Source organism: Mirounga leonina, unplaced genomic scaffold (assembly GCF_011800145.1).
Source record: "Mirounga leonina isolate KUSES-001 unplaced genomic scaffold, KU_Mleo_1.0 Mir_180, whole genome shotgun sequence".
Classification (NCBI taxonomy): domain Eukaryota; kingdom Metazoa; phylum Chordata; class Mammalia; order Carnivora; family Phocidae; genus Mirounga; species Mirounga leonina.
Window position 1 is genome coordinate 4,598,534 of NW_023270469.1, and position 25,734 is coordinate 4,624,267.

The 25,734-nt window shown below is 50.0% G+C and overlaps 1 protein-coding gene across 6 annotated transcripts in view; it reads left to right on the plus strand.

Annotated features, from left to right (window-relative positions):
• MBTPS1 (membrane bound transcription factor peptidase, site 1) overlaps positions 1-25,734 on the plus strand; it is a 52,815-nt gene that overhangs the window by 20,315 nt on the left and 6,766 nt on the right. For all 6 annotated transcript variants that reach the window (XM_035024694.1, XM_035024693.1, XM_035024695.1 and 3 more), the window contains 13 exons: positions 236-352; positions 762-829; positions 4,543-4,645; positions 5,880-6,031; positions 8,843-9,004; positions 13,495-13,639; positions 16,680-16,862; positions 17,408-17,580; positions 18,832-18,947; positions 19,485-19,641; positions 20,368-20,492; positions 21,110-21,187; positions 24,004-24,144. In XM_035024694.1, the coding sequence (XP_034880585.1) occupies positions 236-352; positions 762-829; positions 4,543-4,645; positions 5,880-6,031; positions 8,843-9,004; positions 13,495-13,639; positions 16,680-16,862; positions 17,408-17,580; positions 18,832-18,947; positions 19,485-19,641; positions 20,368-20,492; positions 21,110-21,187; positions 24,004-24,144 (1,720 nt within the window). The remainder of the gene's footprint in view (positions 1-235; positions 353-761; positions 830-4,542; positions 4,646-5,879; positions 6,032-8,842; positions 9,005-13,494; positions 13,640-16,679; positions 16,863-17,407; positions 17,581-18,831; positions 18,948-19,484; positions 19,642-20,367; positions 20,493-21,109; positions 21,188-24,003; positions 24,145-25,734) is intronic.

Sequence of the window (25,734 nt, forward strand, 5' to 3'; positions counted from 1 at the left end):
GGGGAGAGCCCCCACAGCGCGGCTGTCCCTCGAGTCCAGCTGCAGGGACCTAGAATTTCTGGGTGTATACTTTACATTTCGGAGCATTATTTTTTCCAGGTTTTCGTTTCTGAAATTTTAATTAATACATTATGCTGCTTAAGAGGCTATACTTTACCCTTAGAGACAGAAACTGTGTTGTAGCCCTTTGAGACTTTCACTAAAACCCCTAAAGTCGTGTTTGGCAATTAACTAGGTATCCTACACCTCCTGGTTCCTGGACGCCTTCAATTACGCCATCTTGAAGAAGATGGATGTGCTGAACCTCAGCATCGGCGGCCCCGACTTCATGGACCATCCCTTCGTTGACAAGGTTGGTCGTGTCCCCGCACAAAGGACGGTGGCGCTCCTGGTGAGAGCTTCTGCTCTCTGCGCTTCATCACTGGTGCTCTGGTGGCCTGTCGCAACAATGGGTGAGGGCGTGAGCTTTGGCGATTTGCATTGGGACCAGCACATCCTGGTTCCTCCTCCACACGGCGCGTTTCTGAACCTGCGCAGAGAGCGGGCTCTGCTCTGTGCGCTGCAAGGCCCCAAATCCTGGGTTTGGTCAGCGCCGATGAACACGCTGGTTGGCAAACGTCCGTGCCCATGATCTAGTGTTACCTTTTCAAGGTCACCCTTCTTTCTTTAGAAGTCTTTTTAGAAGGTGTAGTTACTTTTGGACAGTTGTATGTGATTGAGAGTGGCACACTAACATAAATAAATGTTTGCTAATCCTGTAGGTGTGGGAATTAACGGCTAACAACGTAATCATGGTTTCTGCTATTGGCAACGACGGGCCTCTTTATGGGTGAGTATTCCCCCTAGGGATGACTTAGAGGGGCTTTTCCCCCTGAAGTAACTGCAGATCTGTTGTCCGTCTGTCTCTGTGTCTGTCTCAAACTGTGTATCACGGGAATGTTCCACACACAACCAGCCAGACTGTGAAATGAGCCAGTGCCCACCCCCCCCACCTCACTGGTCAGCTCAGGCCAGCCTTTTTGTGCTTAATTTTTTATTTATTATTTTTTAGTTTGCTGTAAACAGTAGTTTGGAGGCCTACAGTTTTTATTCACCCCCCCCCCTTTTTTTTTTCTGACATCAGGAAAGTAAACCTGCTAGAAATAAATGGATTGCACAGTACTTACTGAGACCCACTCTGCGAGGCCCGGGCGTGAGATGGTATACGGGATGAGGTGCCTGTCGTCTTAGGAAGCACGAGGTGCAGATGCAGCAGAGCTGGTGGAGGGGGAAAGTGTGGGCCGTGTAACAGACCCGGCCGGCGTCTGCAGGCTTAATGAGTGGGGTCAGATGGAGGGAAGCAGAGAGAACGCGGTCACAGAAATGCCCCTTTGTGCTGGGTCGTCATGGTGAACTAAAGCAGCATGAGATGTGAAACATCGGTCACTGCAGTATAGCCCTGAACTCGTGTCTGGTTAGAGATCCCGATCTTCTTTCACCTACGGCTCTGATTCTTATTCTGTAGGTGACGCGTGTAAGTCATCTCTTGTGCTGAAATGCTTTTGCGGCAGGATATGTGTCACCCTCCCTTGTTGGGTCCCCAGGATGTGTGTAGTTCAGTGCTGTGACAGGGTATGAGGTAACCACAGAGGGAAAAGGAGACGCAGACCGTCCTCACTACTCCGCAGCGCAGCGGGGAGAGACGAGCATGTGCCTGGGCCTTCAGAGTTGCTCTCTGCGTCATGCAGTGACACCCCCAGGCGTGCACGACGGGTTCTCAGCTGACGGACTGACACAAGGGGCCCAGGGCACAGGGTTAGGCTGAGCTCTAGGAGATTACTGTTTGTATAGGTCAGGAGCTGTATGTCCTGGCAGCCGTGGTTCCAGCCTGATCGTTGTTAGTGATCCTGTCTCCTTGTAAGGGGCCCACGGTTCTGGGTTTGCTGTGTCGCCAGTCGTGTGTGCTGTGACGTGTGGGAAGCCCCAGGTACTAAGCTGTCTCGTTGCCCCTTTCATGTGTTTCTCCCCCCTCGGCCACTTCTCCCATTTCTGGTCCCCCCTCAGTCCGGAGTCCCCAGACTGCCCATCAGCTTTCCAGCCTGTCTCCCTGCCTGGATGGTGTAAGGTCACTGCTGTGGGAAGAGCGCAGGCCCTGGGGCCCTCTCATCCCTGGGCCTCGGCCTCACTGTCTGTCACAGTGGGCATGAGGCCACCCTGGGTGGCACTTGCAAGGGAGACCTTCGACAGCAGAGGGAAGGCTCTGCCAATACTGAGCCCTTAGAAGTAGTAGCTCTTCCCTTTCCTTGTTTCTGTTCTGCTCCTCAGACAGATTCTAGCAGTTTTCTTATTCAGGAATCTGCAGTAGGTCGTCATTGCCTAATTAGATGCACACTTTTTTTTTTTTTTTTTTTTGGTTTTTAAGGTCCTCACTACTCTATCCTGGAGCCAGCCAACTTTTTCTGCAAAGGGTCAGATAGTAAATATTTTAGAGTTTGCAAGCTGTGTGGTGTTTGTTGTCAGCACTCACCTGCCCTTGCAACGGGAAAGCAGCCTTGGACGTGTGTCAACGAGTGGGCGTGGCTGTTCCTGGAAAAGGGGATGTATGTGGACAGGTGGCGGGCCCGCTTGGGCCTGCAGCCGTAGTTGGGGAACTGTAGCCTGCGGGTGCTGGCTCTGCTCAGTCCCCCGCTGCCCCTTCCTCAGACCCAGTCCCCTCCTGGGTCTCCCTGCAGTAACCCTCTTTATCTCTGTCCCCATCACCTGTTCTTGCTGCTGACCCTCCTTGCTTGCCTTTCTATCTGTTCACGCCCCTCTCACCAGCTCTTCCACGCGGCATTCTGACCGCGCTGCCCCACGCTGGTCACTCTTCTGAAATCCTGTGACTTCTGTGGGCAGTCACACTCTTACAGTCAAAGAGTTGTCCGTTTTTTGTGTGTTAGAGGAGCACCCTGGCGAGGGCCCCGTGTCGGACGAAGCGTCTGCTTGTGGAGCCGCAGGGGGCTCGTGCTAGGAATGCCCCCCCCCCACCATGATGCCTTACTGCTGTGCTTCAGGGACCGCGAGGCACATGACAGGATCGTGCTCAAAGAGCTGTTGTCTGTCACAGGCGTTGTGCTCCCACCCCTCTGAAGTAATGCATCCCCACAATGCCCCGCCTGCGAGCCCCTCTCGGGGTCCTGAGCCCTTGGCACATTTGGACTTCATTTTTAGCACAAGCCAATAAAAAAATCAGTGTTGGTGCCTCTGAACAACCACCTGGTAGCATGTTGGTGGCCAGTGAGCTAAGAAGGCAGTGCCGGCATTGACTCCTGGTGGTTTAAAATAGTTGGGTAAAAGCACGTGCCTAGTCTTGCTATACTCTCCCTTAAGCCCCTGGGAAATCACTTGTGGTTATTGAATTGTCAGAGTTCTGGTTTTGGTGATAGAGCTGTAATAGGTGAGGTTCAGAAATGTGATTTCATGCATTGAAATCGATACTTTCCAACAGTTTGATGTCATCTTGACTTAATGTCTTGTCTTTAGAGTTAAAACCTTTGTGCTTTGTTTCATTGTGATTTCTCTGCAGATCTGGTGCACTTGTGGTATTGAGGAGAATTGCATTGTTTTCCTTTGTGTCTGCCCCGTGAGGAGGTCACGATGAGGGTGGAGGGGTCGTGCCTCGGTTCCCTGTGAGGCAGGGGCGCACCCTGCACGTGATCAGTTGAGAACTTTGACTTCCTGACGGTGGCAGGTGCCAATGTGTGGCTGTTGCCACTTCCCGGAGAAGTGTGGGATCTAGTGGGGGCAGGATGCACACCCTGGGCACCGTGTGAGAGTGACGTGAGAGCCCGTGAGTGGGCGACTGTCGTGAGTGCGTGGAGTCTTGTGCCGTTCAGAGAGAGGACTCCTCCAGGCCCGGGAGCACGAGGGAGAAGTGTGTCTTTTTTTTTTTTTTTTTTTAAAGATTTTCTTTATTTATTTGAGAGAGAGAGAGTGAGAGAGAGCATGAGAGGGGAGAGGGTCAGGGGGAGAGGGTCAGCGGGAGAAGCAGACTCCCCACTGAGCGGGGAGCCTGATGTGGGACTCGATCCTGGGACTCCAGGATCATGACCTGAGCTGAAGGCAGTTGCTTAACCAACTGAGCTACCCAGGCGCCCGGAGAAGTGCGTCTTGGGAAATAATGAGAATGTGCCCCACATACAAGATAATGGCCTCAGACCAGCGTGTAAGTAGCAGAGAGCATGGCCTTTGACAGACAGCCACCAGGAGCCACACAAGAACCTAATGCCATCTTGGATTTTTCTGGAAGTATAGGCCCTTATCTGAATTATTCTTTTTTTTTTTTTTTTTTTTAAAGATTTTATGAGAGAGGGAGGGGAGTGGGCTGAGGAGCCAAGGGGGAAGAACAAGCCGACTCTGTGCTCAGCGCGGAGTCTGACATGTGGCTCGATCTCAGGACCCTGCGATCATGACCTGAGCTGAAATCAAGAGTCAGACATTTAATCGATGGAGCCACCCAGGTGCCCCCCTGAATTACTCGTTTAAAATACTTCTCTTCCCTTGTGTTTTTGTGCCTCAATCTAGCACTCTGAATAACCCTGCTGACCAAATGGACGTGATCGGAGTGGGCGGCATTGACTTTGAGGACAACATCGCCCGCTTCTCCTCAAGGGGAATGACTACCTGGGTAGGCTTCTCTTCACTAGCGGGATGCACTGCACAGAACCGTGTGTGTATGAGCCTTGGGTGTGTTTATAGGTGTGCATATGGAAAAGCAGCTGGGGGAGGTGGCTGGGGCTGTGGGTGCTTGCCTGGCCACTAGGGTGAACGATCTGGTGCCTTGGATGTCTGCCGTTTCATGGTGGCACTTCTTAACTGACTTCTGAGTAGCTCACTTTTTAGGTCGGTTGGATTCATGCCACTGTCCTAACTGGTAGGAAGGTGAGCAGTCCTTCCTCAGTGTTGGTGAGAGGATTTTTCTTGCCTTAGGAAGCTGGAGAAGCCAGTGAGAACAGTTTACTATCAGCTCTGCTGCCCTGGAAATAATTCTATTTAGCTGGACAAAATTGAAATAACTCCAGCAAGTTAATCAGCTCAGCTCCTTGGGGTTTAATGGTGCCACTGAGTCGTCCTCTGCTACCCCCAGGACAGAGTTGGATGTGCAGGTAGCCGCTCCTTTGGGCAGCCTCGGGTACTCCAGCCTGCCTTTCCTGATGCTCTGACTCACGAGTCGTGTCCTTGGCCTTCACCAAGGCCTTGTTTCGTAGCGGCATTTTGAGAAATGTTCCTGCCTGGTCTGGCAGTCATCTTTACACAGGGCCCCATGCAAATCTGGATCCAACATCTAGTTAGGTTTGAGAGCCAGGAAAGATTTTGTTCACTTCAGATTGGTGTACTTCTTTCTTACAGAATGTAAGATCTTGTTGTAATTCTCATTTTGCTTCAATTTTCAGGACATTTAAGCGAGTACTCAGTTAAAATCTTGTTACTCATGCAGTTACACTTACCATTCTGAGTGTTTTCTTCCCCCTCTGCTGAGACTGAAATATCCAGTCGTGTCATCTTTTCCTTGTAAAGAAACCTCTTTCTTTAATTTTTAATTCTAATTTTCTGATATTTCTAATATATTTCTAATTTTTAGGTTACTTAAAGCAATTTCTAGTTTCTAGTCTTACAGAATTTAAGATATTCACTTTGAATTGCTTTGTTACATTACTATCATACTGGTTATTAAAAAGCACCAGAATAATTTTGTTTTCTACATTGCCATTTAAGCTTGTGTTCTAGTGCGGTGAATTTCAGGCAGAACCAGTGTGTGACTAAGGTTACACCACGTGGAAATACCCCGTATTCACCCCCAGCTGCGTGCAGATGCATGCCGGTGCTGTGCTGTGGGGGAAACCAAGCTGCTTTCTCCGTAGGAACTCCCAGGAGGCTATGGCCGTGTGAAGCCCGATATCGTCACCTATGGTGCTGGGGTGAGGGGCTCCGGGGTGAAGGGGGGCTGCCGGGCCCTGTCGGGGACCAGCGTGGCTTCTCCGGTGGTTGCCGGCGCCGTCACCCTGCTGGTAAGGTGAGTGCTGCTCAGCAGAGAGGGGGTGGTGCTTCAGAGCAGGGGCTGACTCTTGCTTGTCCCCAGCAGCTTTGAGAGTTGAGGAGCACGCCGTGAACCTGGCTCCATCTCTCTCTCCGTCTCCACCCTGTTCCGTGGGGTGGGGATTCATGTGCATGAACACACGGTAAATCTGACTGGAAAGCCCTGGGTGAGGGCACAGTACCTGTGACTGTTCTCATGTCTGCTTTTGTTCCAGTTTGTTCTTACTAAATACTTTTTTTAAGATTGATTTATTTATCTGAGAGAGAGAGTGGGGGCAGAGGCAGAGGGAGAGGAAGAGAGAGAATGCTAAGCAGGTTCCACACTCGGTGCAGAGCCTGACGCGGGGCTTGATCTTAGGACCCTAAGATCATGACCTGAGCCGAAATCAAGAGGTGGATGCTTAACTGTCTAAGCCACCCAGGAGCCCCTTAAAGACTTACTTTTAAGAGTTGGTTAAGCGGCTGTCTTCAGCTCAGGTCATGATCGCAGGGTCCTGCATGGAGCCCCATGTTGTCGGGCTCCCTGCTCCACGGGGAGTCTGCTTCTCCCTCTGACCCTCCCCCCGCTGCTCGTGCATGCCCACGTGTTCTTTCTTTCTCTCTTTCTCAAATAAATAAATACAATCTTTAAAAAAAAAAAATGGTTTTACGTTCACAGCGATATTGAGGAAGGTTCAGGATTCCCCAGGGACCCTGTGCTTCCATTTTTTTTTTTTTTTTTTTCCTTTTTAACATAACAGTTTTGTGCTATAGTTGTACTTTTTATGTCCAAGCAAGTGTGTATCTCAGGCAGGGAACAAAAAGATGTTTTCCTCCCATTTTTTCATTTCCTTAGGGAGTGACCTTTCAATGTGCTCTGTTAGCCGAGAGGAGCTGCGGTCAGGCAGTGGGACTGAAGTTTCTCCGTGTAATTTATCTGTTCTCTCTGTCTCATTGAGTCCCTCGTATGGTTGGAACGGAGCTTAGCGATTGGCCCTTAATTTTGCAGATAGTGAAGTTGGAAGAAAGTTCTCAAAGACAGTTGGCCAGAATTGATGCTCACGTGCTGTGACTTAGATGCGCCGTGTGCCTTATCTCAAGGTTACAGAGAGAGCTCTTTGGAGTTAGTGCTCATTTTGTATTTTTCCCCCAACTCACTCTCTTTCGACTTAGATGAGGCATTAGTTGAGCTTTTGTGTTGGGGTAATGTAAAACTGCATAGTTGAAAATTAATATATTCTATGTTAATTTTAAAATTAAAATAGGGAGATGATAGTAAATGTTTTTATATTTAAAGTTCTTTTTTAAAACAAGTAAGTTTATGTTGATTTTAGTTTCTGAGGCCTGGAATGTTCTACCTCTGTCCTCCTTTTCCCATCCTTCCCTTAGAGTTCAGAGCCAGATTCTTGAAAATACACTGGCTAGGGTGGGCTCTAGAGAAGAACCCTGTCTTTTCTTCCAGTTGTTTTCCTTACCCCACGTTCCGTGCAAAGAGGAGGAGGGGAGGGAAGGTAGACTGTGGAGTCACCTGGTTGCACTCAGGCTTTCATACTAGGTGGAGGAGTACGTTCCACTGGGGTCTGGCTACCTTGTTGCTTAATGGGAACAGAGACCCTGGCTCCTTCCCCGCCGACCATGACTGTGGACGGGGCTGAGGCTCAGTTGCACTCCTGAGCCCAGCAGACCTCTCCCCATCGGGCAAGCAGCGAGGCGAGGAGGCTTTCATTTCCACTACTTTCTCTAAGTACAGCTGCTTCCGATGTCGGGGAGGCCTTTCACTTTCCTTATCTCCCTGCAGCTAATAAAAGTGCCACTGTCGGAGCTCAGAAATGTGCCTAGGGCGAGTCAGCTCGCCTCCAGCCTGGCAGCACTCCTGAGGAAGCCGGGCCTGGCCTTTGGTCTGGCCTGTCCATGCAGGGGTGGGGGCTGGTGGCTGCCACTGAGCTTCTGGCCACTCTGATTCTGACTCCCACTTCACCTCCTCTGACTCTCCTTACACCAGATTTCCCATCTAGACCTATTAGAAATCCCGCCCACACTTCCAAGACCAGCCACCATCCTAGATATTTGGGAACTGTGGAGAGTCCATTTTTCTTTTTGCTTTCTTTTTTGTGCCCTGCATTGAGGGGGTAAAATTTACTTGTATTTATGATACGTAGACATACGGAAATGTGTGTGTTAGTGCTCGTGTTCTTAAGCATTGATTGTGCCCGTGTGTCACGGGGTTCCTGGCCAGGTAGCGCTGTGTGTTCGTTTGTCCAGGTGCATTCTGATGAGGCCGAGCTCGGGCCCAGGTGTGCAAGGGCCTTCCCCACCTGTGAGCTCGCACACCCGGCCTCCAGAACGGCCAAGGCGGGCGGAGGCCATGGGCGTCACTCGGGTGCTGTGGCTCCTGTCTGTGCCGCGTGAAGGTCCTCCGCGGGCCCCGTCTGCTCTCTGTTCCTTCTGCTGCCGGGTGCCATCACGGCTTGTCTACTTCCTTCTGCCAGCAGGCTTCCCTTCCCCTCAGGAGCTGGGCACTCTGACCCGTTCCTGCCTCCTGCAGCCTTTGTGGTCTGTTTAGTCGTGTCACTGGGAAAATACGTGGTTCTCACGAACTTAGTATATAACAGGCAGAAGCTCCCTGAGTCACTTGGCTAAGAAGTTGTCTCGAGACAGGTGCAGAAATGACATGTTCGTTCTCAGCCCACACGGGCTTGACTGGAGCGGCCCCCAGGAGATGTGACGCAAGATCGGAATAGGTTAGGAATAGTCCGATTTTCCTCCTCCTGCTGAGAGGCAGTGAGCAAATTCGTGATTTTCTCTCCAGCACAGTGCAGAAACGCGAACTGGTGAACCCGGCCAGCATGAAGCAGGCGCTCATTGCGTCCGCCCGGAGGCTTCCTGGTGTCAACATGTTTGAACAAGGCCACGGCAAGCTGGATCTCCTCAGGGCCTATCAGATCCTCAACAGCTACAAGCCACAGGCGAGGTTGGTATGCTTCCTTTAAATCGGCCTCCCTTCCTCCCTGGGCTCTGAGGGTGTTCCTCCCTGTGCACAGAATGCTGGCCTCAGGGACAGGAGCCGGGCACTGATCACACCACACCAGCCCCTCGGGGTGGGGGGGCATCATGCAGCTGCCACGAGGCGGCACTTGAACTCACGTTCTGTTATTTGTAACACACATAGCTTAAGATACTGGTTTGGTTTCTTTTAACTTTTTTTTTTTAAGGGAGGTTATTTTTAAAGTGATTTTTTTTTTTTGTTTTAGAGAGAGCACAAGCGAGTGAGAGTGCGAGCTGGGGGAGGAGCGGAGGGGGAGGGAGGGGGACGAGCAGGCTCTGTGCTGAGTACGGAGCCCAGTCCTAGGACCCTGAGATCGTGACCTGAGCCGAAATCAAGAGTCAGTCACTTAACTGACTGAGCCACCCAGGCACTCTTCTTTTTACTTGTAAAACTGTTTTTTTTTTAAGATTTACTTATTTATTTTGGGGAGAGAGAGAGCGAGAGCACACGTGCAAGCGTGAGCAGGGGGAGGGACAGGGAGAGAGAGAATCCTCAAGCAGATTCCTTGCTAAGCACGGAGCCCGATGTAGGGCTCGATTCCAGGACCCTGAGATCATGACCTGAGCCAGAATCAGGAGTGGGTCACTTAACCAACTGAGCCACCCAGGCACCCCAAAACTTTCCTTTTAAATAATCTTAGGTTTGCAGAAATTGGCGAAAATAGTGTAGCTGTTGTCACATGCCCTTTACCCAGCTTCCCCTGATGCCAGAACCTTCGCTGACAGTACTTGAACTCTTGGAACAGCAAAGGAGCCCTGACACTGCGCTGTGATGGAGCCACAGACTTCGCTCACAGGCGCCCAGGCCCCGGTGCGCTGTGTCCGTCCCGACCCTTTGGGAGTGCTGGTTACTTACTAGTAGGTAGTAAGTCGACTGCCTCTCCGTGTGAGTTTATCTGATGCTTTCTCATGATTAGTTTGAGGTCATGTATTTTTAGTCAGAGTTGATTTTTGCTCTTTATGTTGAAATTTTTGTTTGAGAGAGTTATTTATTACTAGATTCACAATGAAGTTTCACAAATAGTACATGAGGACTATGTCTCAGGGAACGTGGTGCAAGCCTCAAAGCCTGGAAATTAACACTGCTTCGTTACCGTAGCCTCATCTCCAGACCGTAGTCAGATTTCACCCACTGTGCGTCCCGTCCTTTTCCGGGTCCAGGATGCAGCCACTGTCCCACAGTACGCTGGGTGGGCCCGTCTGCCTGGTCTCCTCCCGTGGGGACACTTCCTCAGTTCCTGTTCCTCTCATGGCTGGCAGTGTCCGTTGGCCTCGTGTGGTTGAGGTGGTGCGTCACTCTGTGCCCTCCAGGAGGCAGACACCAAGGTGGAGGGCATGTCCAGGAGATCAGCTGCGGGGAGGGGACTCGGGAAGGAGACAGGAAGAGTCTGAGGGCTGCCACAGCCAGATCTCAGAGTGTGTCCACTGATGGGGAGCTCTTGAACCAAGAGGGGCCTGTGTCCCTAGGGATGGCCCTGCCCTGGTACTCCCATGCTCAGCCTTGGCAGTGGTGGTGGGGTGGGGAGGCAGCAGTGGGCCACCTGCCCTGGCACAGACACGGCAGAGGGTCCGTGGGCTGTCCTGCGGCACATCCGAGCAGCAGGGCTCCTGGTTCCATAGGTGGCACCTGCCAGGTCCCTCCCCTGGCCCTTGTGATTGCTGAGTGTCCTGTGTGAGTGCACGTGGAGATGATCCTGTGTCTTTTCTTTTTCTTTCTTTCTTAAAAAAATTTATTTATTTGAGATAGCGAGAGAGACTGAGAGAGAGCTCGCGCACAAGCGGGGCCGTGGGGGGAGGAACAGAGGGAGAGGGAGAAGCAGGCTTGCCTCTGAGCTGGGAGCCCGACGTGGGGCTTGATCCCAGGCTCCCGGGATCATGACCTGAACCGAAGGCAGATGCTTAACTGACTGAGCCACCCGGGCGCCCCGAGATGACCCTGTTTCTGTCGTCCTCTGACTCCGGGTCCCGGCATTCGTTACTGGCTCTTGACTGTAACAGCGCTGCTGTAGAGGCCGCCCCATGAGGACTTTGTTTCTCTCATTCGTTCCACGCTTACTGGTTGGAATTCTCCTTCCTTTTCTCTCCTGTATTTCCTTATCCGCTTGTTTATATCGGTGTGGGCACAGGGATATTTATTTTACTCTCTGGATTGAGGCCCATTGATAGCCTTGTTTGTTTTGTTGCTCAGATTGTCCCAGATTTGGCCATCGGAGGCTCTTTCTCGTTGGCTGCGGTGGCTTTGCAGCCTGGCTCCCTCGTTTTTTGAGCACTTTCTCACTGTTTGGCAGCACAGGCTGATCACACGTTCCCAGCCCCAGCCCTGGTGTTCTTTCTTTCCCCACGCAGCCCCGGCCCTTCCGTGGGAGAGGGTGTTTGGAACCAAGACCCGGCAGCCGCTGAGCCGGTGGCTCTGTAGCCCTTCAGCAGACGGCTGGGCAGAGTCTGCCTGCTCACGCCGTCCGCACCTGCTCACGCCGTCCGCACCTGCGTCCGTCCGTCGATGAGGCTAGGAGCCCAGGAGTCCATCCCTCCCCTGGTCCCACCCAGGCCGAGGTTCTCCACCCAGTCTTCCCTTACGCGGAACGCCCTTCTCCAGCACACCAGGCACAGGATGTTTACCTCTTTGCTCAGTCCTCACAGTCTATGCCGGGTAGTTGCAGAATTGCTGACCCCTCCCCTAGTGAAAAACAGACGTCCCGAATGGAGGGCAGGATCTGTGTCTAGTTCTTATCCTTGGGGCTTTGCAGCACGTGGCCCTGCTGAGCCCCAGAGTTCCTCAGCTCGCTTCTTGTCTCCCGCCTCGTCAGTGGTGCTTCGTGGTGTTTCAATGCTCATTCTTATTGCAGTTGAGTTGGTTAGTTTGTATTTCTGGGTGGACACACCCCCACACACATTGTGGTTGATTTCTACGGGTTATGTATTAGGTACGTGAGACGTTACCCTGGCTCTGCGGTCAGAGGGGCACAGGGGAGGTCCCGCGTCCCCTCTGTCCCTGCTCCCGCTCCCCCATATCTCCACCCTGTCCCATCCACCCCCTGTGGATAACAGTCTCGTTAGTTTTGGGCTTATCCTTCTTGTATTTCTTTTTGCACAAATGAGCAGATACACGTGTATGTTCCTGCATCCCTTTTCTTACATTAAGTTTAGCGTCACTGCAAATATTTTTTTGTGTTTTGCTTTTTTCACTTAACAGTGTTCTGGAAATCACTCCGTATCAACTCATGGAGCTCTCTCTTTTTTCTCTTCACAGCGGCGTAATGTGGGTGTGCATTGTCTGTTCAACTACGTACTCACCTGTGGGCCTTTAAATTATTTGCAGCATGTTGTAATGACAGACTGTTGCAGCGAAGGCACTGTGCCGGTATAAATTTGCTGCATTGCTGGTGTGTCTTCAGGGGAGGTTCCTACCAGTGGGATTCTGGGAGGCTTAGTTAGGTCCTGCCCTGCTCCCCTGCAGAAGGCGTGGGCCTGCTTCCCAGAGCCCCCGCCACAGGATGCCCCCACACCTGACTTGCGGCCAGTCTCATGGGGGATAGAGGGGCTCTCCCTGTTGCTTTTGTGTTTGTCTAGTTCTGAGTGAGGTGGGGCACTTTGTCTATGGTGAAGGGCCGTTTTTATCCCTTTCTTGTGAAGCGTCTGCTTATTTCTTTTTCTCATTTTTCTGTGCAGTTTTGTTCCTCAGTTTTTAAGAATTCTTTACAGATTAGGGTCACTGACCTTTTGTCAGCGATATACACTGCAGGTCTTTCTCTCCGTGTGACAGTGTTTTGACTTGATGTAAAGAGCTCGTTGCTGTTCATTGTGTTTTTCCTGTAGCCACATTAGTTAGGTTCTTGCTGGCGTTGCCAGTCCTGGATTGTGAGTCACAGAAAGCTTTTCTGTTCATGAAAGTACAGGAATTCACCCACGTTTTCTTCTAATATGTGTCTGCTTTCTTTTATATCCTTGAGTTTCTCTGATCCGTTTGGAGTTTATTCTTGCGTACAGTGTGAAACAGGGATCTAACTGTATCTTTGCCACATGGCCACCCGTCTGTGAGCCCCCTTTATAAAACGCCCATCTTTGCCCCAGTGATTTGAGGTGCCGTCATTCGAGACTCTGGGTCCAGGGTAGTCCCTGGGGATGGATGGTCACGTGCTCATTCTCTGCCAGCCAGGGCCTCCAGAGTTCCAGAATCATGGAAGGAAAGAGGTGTTCCCTGCACATCGTGCCACACGTGAGCAGTCTGGGCAGGCTGGCCCTGTGGTCTCTCAGTGCAGGGAGCGTGGCAAAGCAGGTCCCCGGGTGCCAGCCCAGGGCGGCCCTGCACGCAGCCCTCCCTGGCTCGGGTTCCCGTGAGGACGCACTCCTGCAGCTGTGGCACCTCGTTGTCCTCCTCTGATGTGCTCTGCTCTGACACTGTGTTCTTTGTTTCAGCCTGAGCCCCAGCTACATCGATCTGACCGAGTGTCCTTACATGTGGCCCTACTGCTCCCAGCCTATCTACTATGGAGGGATGCCGACAATCGTCAACGTCACAATCCTCAACGGCATGGGCGTCACAGGAAGGATTGTAGACAAGGTGATGCCGCTCTCTGGCTTGTGGTGAACTTGGACGTGGCCCGGCCTTCGTGCCTTGTCTCTCTCCTAATGTTAAAGCAGGAGAGGTTTTCTCCTCCTGTCTCGGGTGCCAGGGTATTGGAAGCGGTGATTTATTTTCTCCTGAGTCCTTTACAGATAAGCTGAGGATAAATTAATGGAACCAGTTTGGTACTTTACTTTGGCATCTCCGATTTGGCTCCTGAATGGACTAATTATATTTGATTCTTCATTATGTAATTTTCACCTGTAATTAAATGCCCACCTATAATTATTGTATTCTTGAGTGAGCACTAATGGGCCCTCCAGTCAAAAAGGTGTGTTCTTGATTTTAGTTTTGTTTTTATAATTTTTCTTTTACTTAACTGCGTAAGTATTATCGTGATAGTAAAGGTTGGGGAAAGAGAGCAGAAAAATCACTTCCAGCCCCAGCACATCAAGGTAACCACTGTTTTTAAAGTGTTCTTTTCCAGCCTTTATCTCAAGTATGTATTTTTGTTCTCTGTGTAGTAGGCCTGACTTTAGTCTTGTCTTTCTCGGCTCTTGTCATATTGTTAAATGTAACTCTACGCACAGTCTCAACGTACTTGCTAACAGCCATTCAATATCACATAGGATTGTTAAATCATAATTTATCTATTTTTTTTAACCGAAAACGGTTTTGTTTTATCCTTCAGGGAACAAACTTTTTCTTTTCAAGATAATCGTGATGAGCTTACAAAAAAGGGCATTTACAGTGCAGCTTTATATAATCCAAACGTTAAAAACTTAAAAGAGATTTCTACTTTGTTGTCTTTATAAGACAAAACAGAAATCCATTCATACTCAGGCGCTTCTCAGCATCGTTAGAGGATTTCCATTGAGCAAACGCTGATCTAATTGAATAATCCTTCCTTCTGGTGGTATTTGAAACAAAGCCGTCAGATCTCAGAAACTTGGCAACAGTTTCCTTCTCACTCTTCTTCACAGTGTGAATTCTTGATGTCACATCTGTCCACACGCACGCAGGCAGCAGCTGTGACTGCTTACTGTCGCGTTAGCCACCGGGGCTACGCAGGAAGTGGCCCGCATCCCGGGCTTGGACAGCTGGGCTCTCCAGCTGTAAACGTTCACTGAGAGTCTTTGCATATGTGGCTTCCTTTTCTTCTGAGTTATTTAACATGAACTCCCTGGACTGGAATCCCGAGTCAGAGAGCCTGGACATTATTGTGGCCCTCGGTACACGCTACCGAACCCTCCCTGAGAGTCGTGTCTGCTCACGGTGTTGCCGGCAGTCCGGCCAAGCTATACGGAGGGGCGCTGGCTGCATTGCCTGCAGGGGCTGGGACAGCTCTTTTTTTTTTTTTTTTTTTTAATTCCACGAGGTTGTTAAAAATCGAAATAAAATTCATGTACATAAAATGCAGCCTTTTAAATCAAGTGAATCAGGAATTCCTAGTATATTGACAAATAGTGATTGCAACCATCACTTTCTGTAATTCCAAAACATTCTCATCACCCCAAGAGGAAACCCCTGTTAGCAGTCGCTCCCCATTCTCCCTCCTCCTAGCCCCGGGCAGCTCCTGAGGTGCTTTCTGTCTCTGCATTTGCTTGTTGGGGACAGCCCATATACATGGGGTCATGTCCAGCGTGGCCCACCGTGACTGGCTTTTCACGACATGCAGCGTCTTTACGGTTCATCCATGTCGTAGCACGTTAGTGCTTCGTTCCTCTTTCAAGCTGAGGGATATTCCGTTTTGTGGACGGGCCATGTTTGTGTATTCATCAGTTGGTGGACATTTGGTTTGTTTGTATGTGGTTCATCTTTTAACTTTAAATTCAGAGGGGATAACGTGTATGTCTTGCTTCTGAGCTCTTCTCCAGTTATCTGGGAGGTGGCGCTCTCTGGCTTCATCCCCGATTGTGTGAGTTAGCTTTTCATTCCCGTGGCCCGTTCTTTCTGCGGGATTTCAGGATCTCTCTGTCGATCTGAACGTCTCTTTGTCCTAGAGAAATTAACCATTGCTGTGTTTCTGCGCATCAGTTTCTCCCAGATTGGTGTCTTTCTCTTCGACACTAGAGGTAGTGTTACTTACTTATTTTTGGTTTTGTACAAGTTCCCCACACTTCCCTGTGGTTGAATTTTCATCTTTTATGATTTCTCGTTTCCAAAAATTAGAAACTTTTCTCTCCAGAGTAGGATAAAAATCTTGATTTTATTTTCTACTAATGTTCTTTTATGCTTGTAAGGTATTTAATTTTCTCATTAGTATTGAGCTCATTTGATACATGTCATAAGAGATGGATAAAAATTAACTTTTTTCTGTTGTTAACCAGTGGTCCCTGGAGCATTTATCAGCACTGTTTGTTGTGCCATATCCTACAAATATTTGTCGTCTTTTCCAGGATTTTTTTTTTTTTTTTTTAATATGCTGACTCACTTGGGGAGAATATTGCTCTCTGGCTCGTGAGGGAAATGAGTAGTTTAGGTTGGTTTGAAATACTGGTTCATTTCGCAGGAGTGAGTCTGTGTTTCTTCCAGATGCCTCCCTGCATGCTCCCCTCTGCCCAGGCCCGAGCCCCCTCCTCTGGGCGTCCTGCAGAGACCTGCCTGCTTGGCCACTAGCTGCATGGTCTGACTTTGGACAGTTAATCCGCGCCATTTTAGTATTTTATTTCTTTACGTTGCTGTGATTCTTGAAGCGTACAAATAATTGGAATTTGTTCACAAATTGGAGAGCTTTCATTTATTTACGTTCTCTATCAGATCAAAGTTCTTTGCCAAACCATGTGTCCTTTTTTTTTTTTTTTTTTTAAGCTTGGCGAAAAAAGTTTTCTTTAAAGTGGGAGATTGTCTGAAATAGTTGTTTCTAGACCTAGTGGGTGATGTTCCAGACTTTACCTAGTCTGCTTTGTTTAAAGGTAGTTTAAGATATGAATATAAATTCCATTTGGTGCTGTTTAGTGGAGCAGGGTCTGAAACCGAGTCAGGTAAGGTTGCAAATGAGTATCTCACCAGAGCTTCTGCTTATTTTTCTCCGCAGCCTGACTGGCAGCCCTACTTACCGCAGAATGGAGACAACATCGAAGTTGCTTTCTCGTACTCCTCCGTGTTATGGCCGTGGTCAGGCTACCTGGCCATCTCCATCTCTGTCACCAAGAAGGCAGCTTCGTGGGAAGGTGTTGCGCAGGGGCACGTCACGGTCACCGTAGCTTCCCCAGCGGAGGTGAGAGTGCGTGCTCGCCAGGGAGGGTCCTGCTGTCCACCTTCCACCAGCTCCTGCCAGGAAGTGGGCGCGGGCCGAGTGCCTGGGGTCTGGGGTCTGAAGCCAGTTGACGGGTGTGATGAGGCTTGCAGGCCGTGGGTGGTGCTCCCCGGGCCTCCTGCGGAGCAGCTGGAGCTCCAGAGCCCACTCAGCAGTGAGTGCGCTGCCTCCCATTCTCTTGCTGAGCAACAGCAGGTAAGACTGTTTTCGTGCCAGAGTTCAAGTTCAAAATGATTGCAAAAATACGCGTGCTCTACAAGGGGCGGTGGGGCTAAACCTGTGTAGTCCAAGAGTTTTTAGGAACGAGGTGCCTTAAATTTTACATCTTAAACTCATAAAGGAAGAATTTTAATGGGATGAATTGTGACATGGGAATGTTTCTTCCTACATTTGTCATTAGGAATGCTTGCGTTCAAATGATATGTAGAAGTAATTTTTTAAACCCAAAAGCCTGAAAGTTTCTTCTGAGCAGAAGGGGTAGTTTGAATGTCTTTTATTAATTTCAGTCAAAAAATGGCGCCGAGCAGACTTCAACCGTGAAGCTCCCGGTGAAGGTGAAGGTCATTCCTGCCCCACCACGGAGCAAGAGAGTCCTCTGGGACCAGTACCACAACCTCCGCTATCCGCCTGGCTACTTCCCCAGGGATAACCTGAGAATGAAGAACGACCCTCTGGACTGGTAAGCAGCTGCCAGCCGCCACGCGTTCCCCCCCCCCAGTCCTCCCACGGCAGGGGGAGCCCGGCGTTTGCGACCACTGAGCTCGACCTCGATTGCTCTCACTCCTGACTCCTGTTGAGTCAGTCAGCAGACTCTGCCAGTCCTGCCTTCACAGTGTGTCCCGGGCCCTGCCCTAGCTGCCTGCCGCCACCTTGGCTGCCCGCCCCCTCCGCACCCAGGCCATTGTCCTTGCTCGCCTGCGCGGCAGCCTCCTGGCCAGTCTCATTATTCCCCTAAAGTCCGTTCTCTGTGCAGCAGCCCTGGTAATCTTAAAAAACAGGAATTCGAGCACACGTGGCCTAAAACTCTCTAGTGGCTGCCTCTTCACATGCCACACTCCCTGGTGTGTCCTGCTCCGCCCTGCAACCCTGCGCCATGCCGCCCCTCAGCCAGCCCTCCTGGCTTGCCCTCCAGGGCAGCTGGCTTGGCGTCTTCTTGGCCCGTACGCCAGGCTCATCGCCGCCCTCTGTAAGTACTGGAGTTTGGACTTCTTGCAGGGAGTGGGGGAGTAAGGAGCCTTGAAAGATGGGGGCAGGACACTTACAGGTGTAACAGGTTCTTCCTGAGGATGTCTCTGGAAGGCTCAGACCAGAGGCAGGGGGAGAGGAGTGGTGAGAAGCTGAGAGGCTGAGGTAAGGGCCACGTCCTGGAGAGGTGCCTGGGCTCAGCCGTGCGGGGGAGCTGGCTCTGGAGGGCGGCAGGGAGGGGGCCCCTGGCGCTGCCACGGGGGCTTGGCTAGGGGCTTACATAGAGGGTTCAGTGGGAAAATGAGTAGGTTCGGGGGGAAAGGGATGGGAAGGTGACGCACGCTGCTGCCGCACGGTTAACGGGATCACTGGCTGCCGGGGCAGGTCCCGCGCCTCTGCGTGCCCGTGCTCGGTCAGCGTGGTTGCTCTCCGTGCCTGCCACGGCTAACGTGACGCTTCAGGGCACTTCACAGAGCAGCTCTGCGGCCGTTCCTTCTCATCGGGTGTGTCCTTCGAGCCCATGCTGTAGGTGCGGTTTCCTGGTGTCACCCATTTTACGTGCAAGCCCGGGGACCGCGGGTCTGGAAGGGCCGACGTCGGTGGGCGAGCCGAACGCCCCGGGCGTGTGCTGTCGGCGAGCCGCGCTGCCTCGAGGGGGCCGCTTTCGGAAGTGAGCTGCGTGGCTAGCTAAGCCCTCATCTCCGCAGCGATGGGCCACCCAAGCGCAGAGCTTACTGTCTTTCAGGAACGGTGACCATATCCACACCAACTTCAGGGACATGTACCAGCACCTGAGAAGCATGGGCTACTTCGTTGAAGTCCTCGGCTCCCCGTTCACGTGCTTTGACGCGAGTCAGTACGGTGAGTAGCCACAGGCGCTGGCCAGGTGTCCTTCCCGCGGGGTCGCGTGTGCGGGGACCGTTGGAAAGGTGAACGCAGTGTGAGCGAGAGGCAGCGAGCCAGCGGCGCAGGGCCTCCCGTCCTCGGGGAGGCTGCAGCCAGGCTCGGAAGCAGAGGGACATGTGTTCCTGTCTGGCAGTGACAGTGGTAACCTTCGGGGAAGGGGACACTGGCAAACTAGGGACAAGGATATTTGTGCATTTTACGTCTTTATTTTAATTAGAAGAAACTAGTGCTGCATTTTGCTTCTTCTCCAGTGAGTGACATCTGTGTACCTGGGTGTCACATACGAGAGAGCCCAGCGTTGTTAGTAGGTGACTGTGCTTTGGGACCCGGGTCCTCTGTTTTTCACCCCCTTGTAGAGGGGTACGGGGACCACAGACCAAAATATTAGAAGCTGGGGCTTGAGACGTGGATGCCAGTAAAATAGTGTGTTTCTGAAGCCGCGAATCCTGCGGTTCAGAGGCGCGGACTCACCGCCGGCACCCTGTCCCTCAGGAACTTTGCTCATGGTGGACAGCGAGGAGGAGTACTTCCCCGAGGAGGTCGCCAAGCTGAGGAGGGACGTGGACAATGGCCTGTCGCTCATTGTCTTCAGTGATTGGTATAACACATCTGTCATGAGGAAAGTCAAGTTTTACGACGAAAATACGAGGTACTCATAGAAGTTGGTATTTGATAAGAAATTTGGGTTCTTGAGAATTAAATTCTGTCTAGCAAGTACTTAAGAGGACTGGTCCGAAGTGGTCCTTCCGTTGCCAGAGTCAGGTTCAGACGCTGGGCTGGAGTGGGCTCCCTCTTCCCGAGCAGCGATGTTGCCGAGAGTCGCTTATAGACTAAGCGATGTGCTCCTTGATCCCAGGTATTGTGTTCCCTTGTTGATCTTAGATACTTGAGCTGTCATTTTCTCCCATATCTCTGTTGTTGAATCTATACAAATTTAAGTGGATGAAAGGAGCCGTTATTTAAAGGAACCTTCTAGAAGATAAGTTATTGATCAAGGATTCCCGGTGTTTTATGAATGTATCATAATGTATTTTGAGTTTTTTTCTTCAGAGTCTGAGAGTTCAACTTTAAAGACTCTTTTCTCATCTCTTTTCATGGACCCTCTCGAGGTCTAGGCTCCATAGCGGTGTATTTGTGTTCACATGGTGCGTTGCGTGAAGTGAATTTAGCTTTGATTTATTGTGCATGCTGGCTGAAGCATGTACATTGTATTATCAAACCCAGACAGGTGACCTTAGTGTGCACGGGCTGGATTCCGGCAGGAGACATTTAGTTTCGTCCTGAAAAGACTGAGTGAGTGAGTGAGTGTGTGTGTGGCGCGGGTGGGGGGCAGGCTTCAGCCCCTCACAACCTGCGCCCCTTGTTTCTTCCACAGGCAGTGGTGGATGCCGGACACCGGAGGGGCTAATGTCCCTGCTCTGAACGAGCTTCTCTCTGTCTGGAACATGGGGTTCAGCGACGGCCTGTATGAAGGGGATTTTACTTTAGCAAACCATGACAGTAAGGTTTCGCTTGTTCTTGAATAGGGCACATGATCTCAGGATGCGAGAGCATAAGCCATGTGTCTGTGAAGTTAAGGTTTCAGAGGGAGAGCATGGTGTGATTCCTGAAGAAACAGGGTCTGTAGGCAGAACCAGTCAGTGTCTTCCCAAAAAGACATTTTAGTAAAGCTGTCGTTGATCCATAATCTTCAAAGGAGAATCTTGTCTGTGGGCGTTCCTGATCTTGGTGCCAGCAGTCAGGTTCTTGACCTCACTCGTGTGTGTTCCCAGAGAGGAAATTCCTCACGGATCCCTGCTTTTTAAAATTCTGGTCATGAAATCTCTGTGCATGCCTCATTTAAGAAGTTTACCCACAGATCAGCTTTTGGTAACTAGTCTCTAGAACAACATCCTGAGCATTACTGTTCTCACCTCTGTTCACCCTGACAAAGCTCTGATTTCTGAAGTCTATTCAGAAACCTCACATTAGCAGCACTTTTTAGCTTGAATTCGGAGCTAGCAAGCTCTGTCTTAGAATGAAAAACAGTGTTAGAAAAACTGACATAAAGACTGCATTTGAGGTGAATGAGTAGCTGTTGATAAAGTGTTGAGTGTCTCTGCCTTCTTTTTCTCTAGTGTATTATGCGTCAGGGTGCAGCATCGCTAAATTTCCAGAAGATGGCATTGTGATAACACAGACGTTTAAAGACCAAGGTAAGGAATGCTATTTTGGTTTCTTTGCTTTTTCTTTTAATAACCATTTTATTTGCATATAATTCACATTTACTCTTTTTTTTTTTAATGGTTTTGTTTTGTTCTGTTTACACTTTTTTAAGGTGTACAATTCCATGACTGTTAGCTGCTTCCACAACATTTTCATCACCCCGTACCCCTTAGCAGTTTTGTGTTTTTAAAAAAGCTTACTGTAGTATAATTTGCACGGTACCTGCTTTAGGCAGGACTTCTGGATGGTGGCTTTGGGGGCTGAAAGATAATTTGAGTACTTGTGGATACTGATCACTGCAAAATAAATAGATTGCCTTCAGGAGAGCAGCTGTTGAATATTTGTAGATTTTTTAAATGACTTTCACAGTTGCTTGAAATTTGTTACTATTTGTGAAGTTTTGCTTCTAGATTGCCACATCACTAAAATTTTAGAAAAATGTTGACCCTGTTTTAAAGTTAAGAACTTTAAGATCTGTAATATTAATTACAGATCATCTCTTAAAATTCCCTTAAGAATTTGAAGGAGGGGACGCCTGGGTGGCTCAGTCGGTTAGGCGTCTGCCTTCGGCTCAGGTCATGATCCCAGGGTCCTGGGATCGAGTCCCGCATCAGGCTCCCTGCTCCGCGGGGAGCCTGCTTCTCCATCTGCCCCTCCCCCTACTCGTGCACGCTCTCTCTCTCTCAAATAAATAAAATCTTTAAAAAAATAAATCTTTAGGGGCGCCTGAGTGGCTCAGTCGTTGGGCGTCTGCCTTCGGCTCAGGTCATGATCCTAGGGTCCTGGGATCGAGTCCCGCATCGGGCTCCCTGCTCCGCGGGGAGCCTGCTTCTCCTTCTGCCTCTGTCTCTCTCTCTGTCTCTCATGAATAAATAAATAAAATCTTTAAAAAAAAAAAAATTTTGAAGGAGAGAGGGGGTGCCTGATTGGCTCAGTCAGTGGGGCATGCGACTCTTGATCTTGGGGTTATGAGTTCTGGCTCCACACTGGATGTAGAGATTACTTAAAATCTTAAGAAAGAAAAAAAAGAATTTGAAGAAAAGAAAGGTCTTCCTTGCAGTTTTGCTTCTAATGAAGGTCGCCATTTTCTGTAATTGGAAGTTAGGACAGTTTCTTTGGTTAAAAATGACAAGAAGGCAGAATTTCTCTGTCATCTGTTTGCACTTATAAGATAGAATTTATTTTTGATTACCTAGAGTGATTTTTTTTCCCTTCATCGAGGCAAGGTCAGTCAATAAATAGATCTGTGTTCATAAGGTTGTATTTTAACTTGAGGCACATCAGTGATTCTGTGTTCCCAGTTGCTAGGCACAGTTTACCATGGGCTAGTGATTTCTTCCGGAATCCGTTTCTTCCAGGGCAGCGTAGTTTCTGGTGCAGGTGCGAGAGTAGTGGTCTCATTGTCGGCTTATTGCTGCCTGGTTTGGGGAGGGGGGCATATCACTGTAGATTTCAGGGTGCCTGTTTCGCTGTTCTGCTGGTGAAAATAAAAATTAATTATCTTCAAGTCCTTTCTAAGTGGCGTTTAATTTACAGATAGCCTTTAAGTTGAATAATCTTTTGGGTACGAAATAGGAATTTGAAAATCTAGGTTATGCTGGATCAAGAGGGACCCTTTTGTCAGAAACAAACCTCTGACAAACCACGAGGCCGTGTGGCAACGCAGTGCGCACTCGCCCCATTTCATCTGTTTTCCTGCTCTGTCTTTCCCTCCAACAAAGAGAATCTTGTTTTCTCTTGCACTTAGTTCCTAGTGGGGTTGTGCACAGGGAGCAGGAAATGCCATATTTTTACAGCCACAGACTGTAATTTAGATGTTACCAGCACGGTGAGCAGCGTGCAGCAGATGTGGTCCTGTCCAGTGCAGAGGAGAGCTTTGGCTTCGGGGCCGGCCTTGTAGGCTGTATGGTGAGGTCACTGGCAGCTGCTCCCCGTGGCACTGATGCAGTTTTGACTTCTTGATTCGGTTCTTATTGTAAACTGTGTCATCTGATTGGGCAGAGGTAAGGAGGCTGCACTGTGGGAACATTTGTATCGTGAGACAAACGTAACCAGTGTCTTAAATGTGAATTTAAAGTATGTGGGCATCTGTTTTAAAAATTAGTTATATTTGGGGGCACCTGGGTGGCTCAGTTGTTAAGCGTCTGCCTTCAGCTCAGGTCATGATCTCAGGGTCCTGGGATCGAGCCCCACATCAGGCTCCCTGTTCAGCGGGAAGCCTGCTTCTCCCTCTCCCACTCCCCCTGCTTGTGTTCCCTCTCTCGCTGTGTCTCTGTCAAATAAAAAAAAAAAGACTATCCCTTTAAAAAAAAAATGAGTTATATTTGTCCTCATTTTTAATAATAAAATGCCAAACCGAATCTGCAAAGGTACCCATGTATACCGAGAGCTGCCTGGCCAGTGGCCCCTTGTGAGTGCAGCCCCGGGACATAGGCCTTTCAGCAGAATCAGAGGGGACATGTATGTGTGTTTTCAGGAATAAAAATACTATGTACCACCATTTCAAGTGAAAATATAAGAGTGAAAATATAAGAGGATGGCAGGAAATGTCTATATACATGTGAGTTTTGCTAAAACCAAATTAATGGCACTTAAAACGTTTTCGTGTTGTAAAAGTTTGCACTGTTGTGATTGAATATTAGATTTTGCTGTGATTTTTTTTTTTCCTTTTGGTCTTGTGGACTAAATGTCAAGTAATGGTCGTGTGGATTAAATATCAAGTAGCGATTGGAAAATCATTTCATTCCTCGACAAAAGAAATAATTTATTCCTCAATATTTTTGTCTTCATTGTGGTATTTTTTTAGGATTGGAGGTTTTAAAGCAGGAAACGGCAATTGTTGAAAATGTACCCATTTTGGGACTTTATCAGATTCCAGCTGAGGGCGGAGGCCGGATCGTGCTGTACGGGGACTCCAATTGTTTGGACGACAGTCACCGACAGAAGGGTGAGGGCTGGGGGTGTGGCCACAAAACAGCTTGGGCTACCTGCCTGATGTATAAAGCCTTCGTCCCCCTTGTCCCTGGAAAGGCCCTGGAAAGGTGCTGGAAGATACAGGGACCTGCTGCCGAGTGCCTAGGGCGGCCGGGCAAGTCCCGGCTGCTTTCGCTGCGTGGCACGTTCGCTAGGTGTCTAAGTCTGGACACTGGAGCAAGCCAAACAAGACTGCGTGTCCAGGCTGCCCTGCCTTCCCCATCGTGCCGCTGTCCTCAGGCTCGTAGATGCTGGGACTGTCGCGTTTGAGTGGAGAGGCTCTCTGCCTGGCTCTGCCTGCCCCCGCGCCCCCCTCTGGAGTCTGTACGTCCCAGGCGCTGCCAGGTGGGGTGCCCTTCCCAGGTCGGACCCATTCTTTCTGGAGGACCAGCGCTTGGCTCTCCTCCCAGACTTGGGAATTTGGCTGTTGTGAGCCTTCATTAGTGGGGGCGTTTGGTATCCTCGTTGGGTGTGGGGGGAGCTTGCAAGGGGGGGACTGGTCCTTGGCATTCCTCCACTTTTTCAGTATCTCTCAGTGCATCCTCCAAATTTGGGGTTTTGAGCCTGGATACGGACTGTTGATTTCTCATTTTGTGAAGGAGGAAATGGGAGTGAAAGCGTTGCGTCCTTTGGCCTGGTAAGGTGCTGACACAGCCAGGTCTAAAGCTTGTCTTTGGGCTCCCTGGAGAACGGGACGGGGAGGGGGGCCGGAGCCTCACATTTGCAAATAGGAACCCGGCCCAAGCAAAGAGCGAAGCCACGGGAGCGTGAGCTGGGAGCTGCGTGCATCTCTTGGAGTGAAGTTGAGCTTGACTAAATTCCTAGCGTTTTGTGTAAATCCTCAGAATGTGGTTGGTCTTTTTAAAAAGGTTAAAGTCACAGCTGAAAGAAGATTAATGTTTTATTTCCATAGAGATTTTAAGACTGGAGATCTTCTGGTAAGAGTCTTTATTAAAGTTTTAAATGCCTGAGAGGACTGTCCTGGTTCTAAATCCTCAAGCACGTGGCCAGAGCACCCTTGAGTGAGCGAAGTGCTTGCTGGCGTCAGATGTCAGGGGCCTGTCCAGTCCCGGCTGGTGGCAGTGGGACTGCGGTGATGGACGCGGGCAGAACCCGCGTGGAGGCAGCGGGTCTGGGTTTACAGACGCTGCAGCATCTCAGTCTCCTGACGAGAGGACCCTTCACGTGGGTCTGTGATGAGGGCCGTCGGCTGCTGCCCAGCACCTAGACTCCTTCCCGGGTCCCTCAGAATAACTGACTGTTCCCTGTTCCCATACATTGTGGGGCCCACTGGCCCAGTTACTAGACTCTGCACTTGTGTTGACCTTGAATTCACTTCCCAGTGGAGTGCACACAGTGGTCCTGGCTCCCCCCCTCGAAGTGTAGATCCAGATCCTTCCCTGAGGACAGCCTCCAGAAATTGGCAGAAGCTTTGGTGCCCTGTTCTCTGAGCAATTCTTTGCTCAGTGGGTGTCACGTGGTCTGGCCATCCCTGAGTGGGCTCCATTCTGTCCTCATCGTGAAGGGTCCAGAGCCAGGTGGCGCTTGGGCAGCCTGTCCAGCC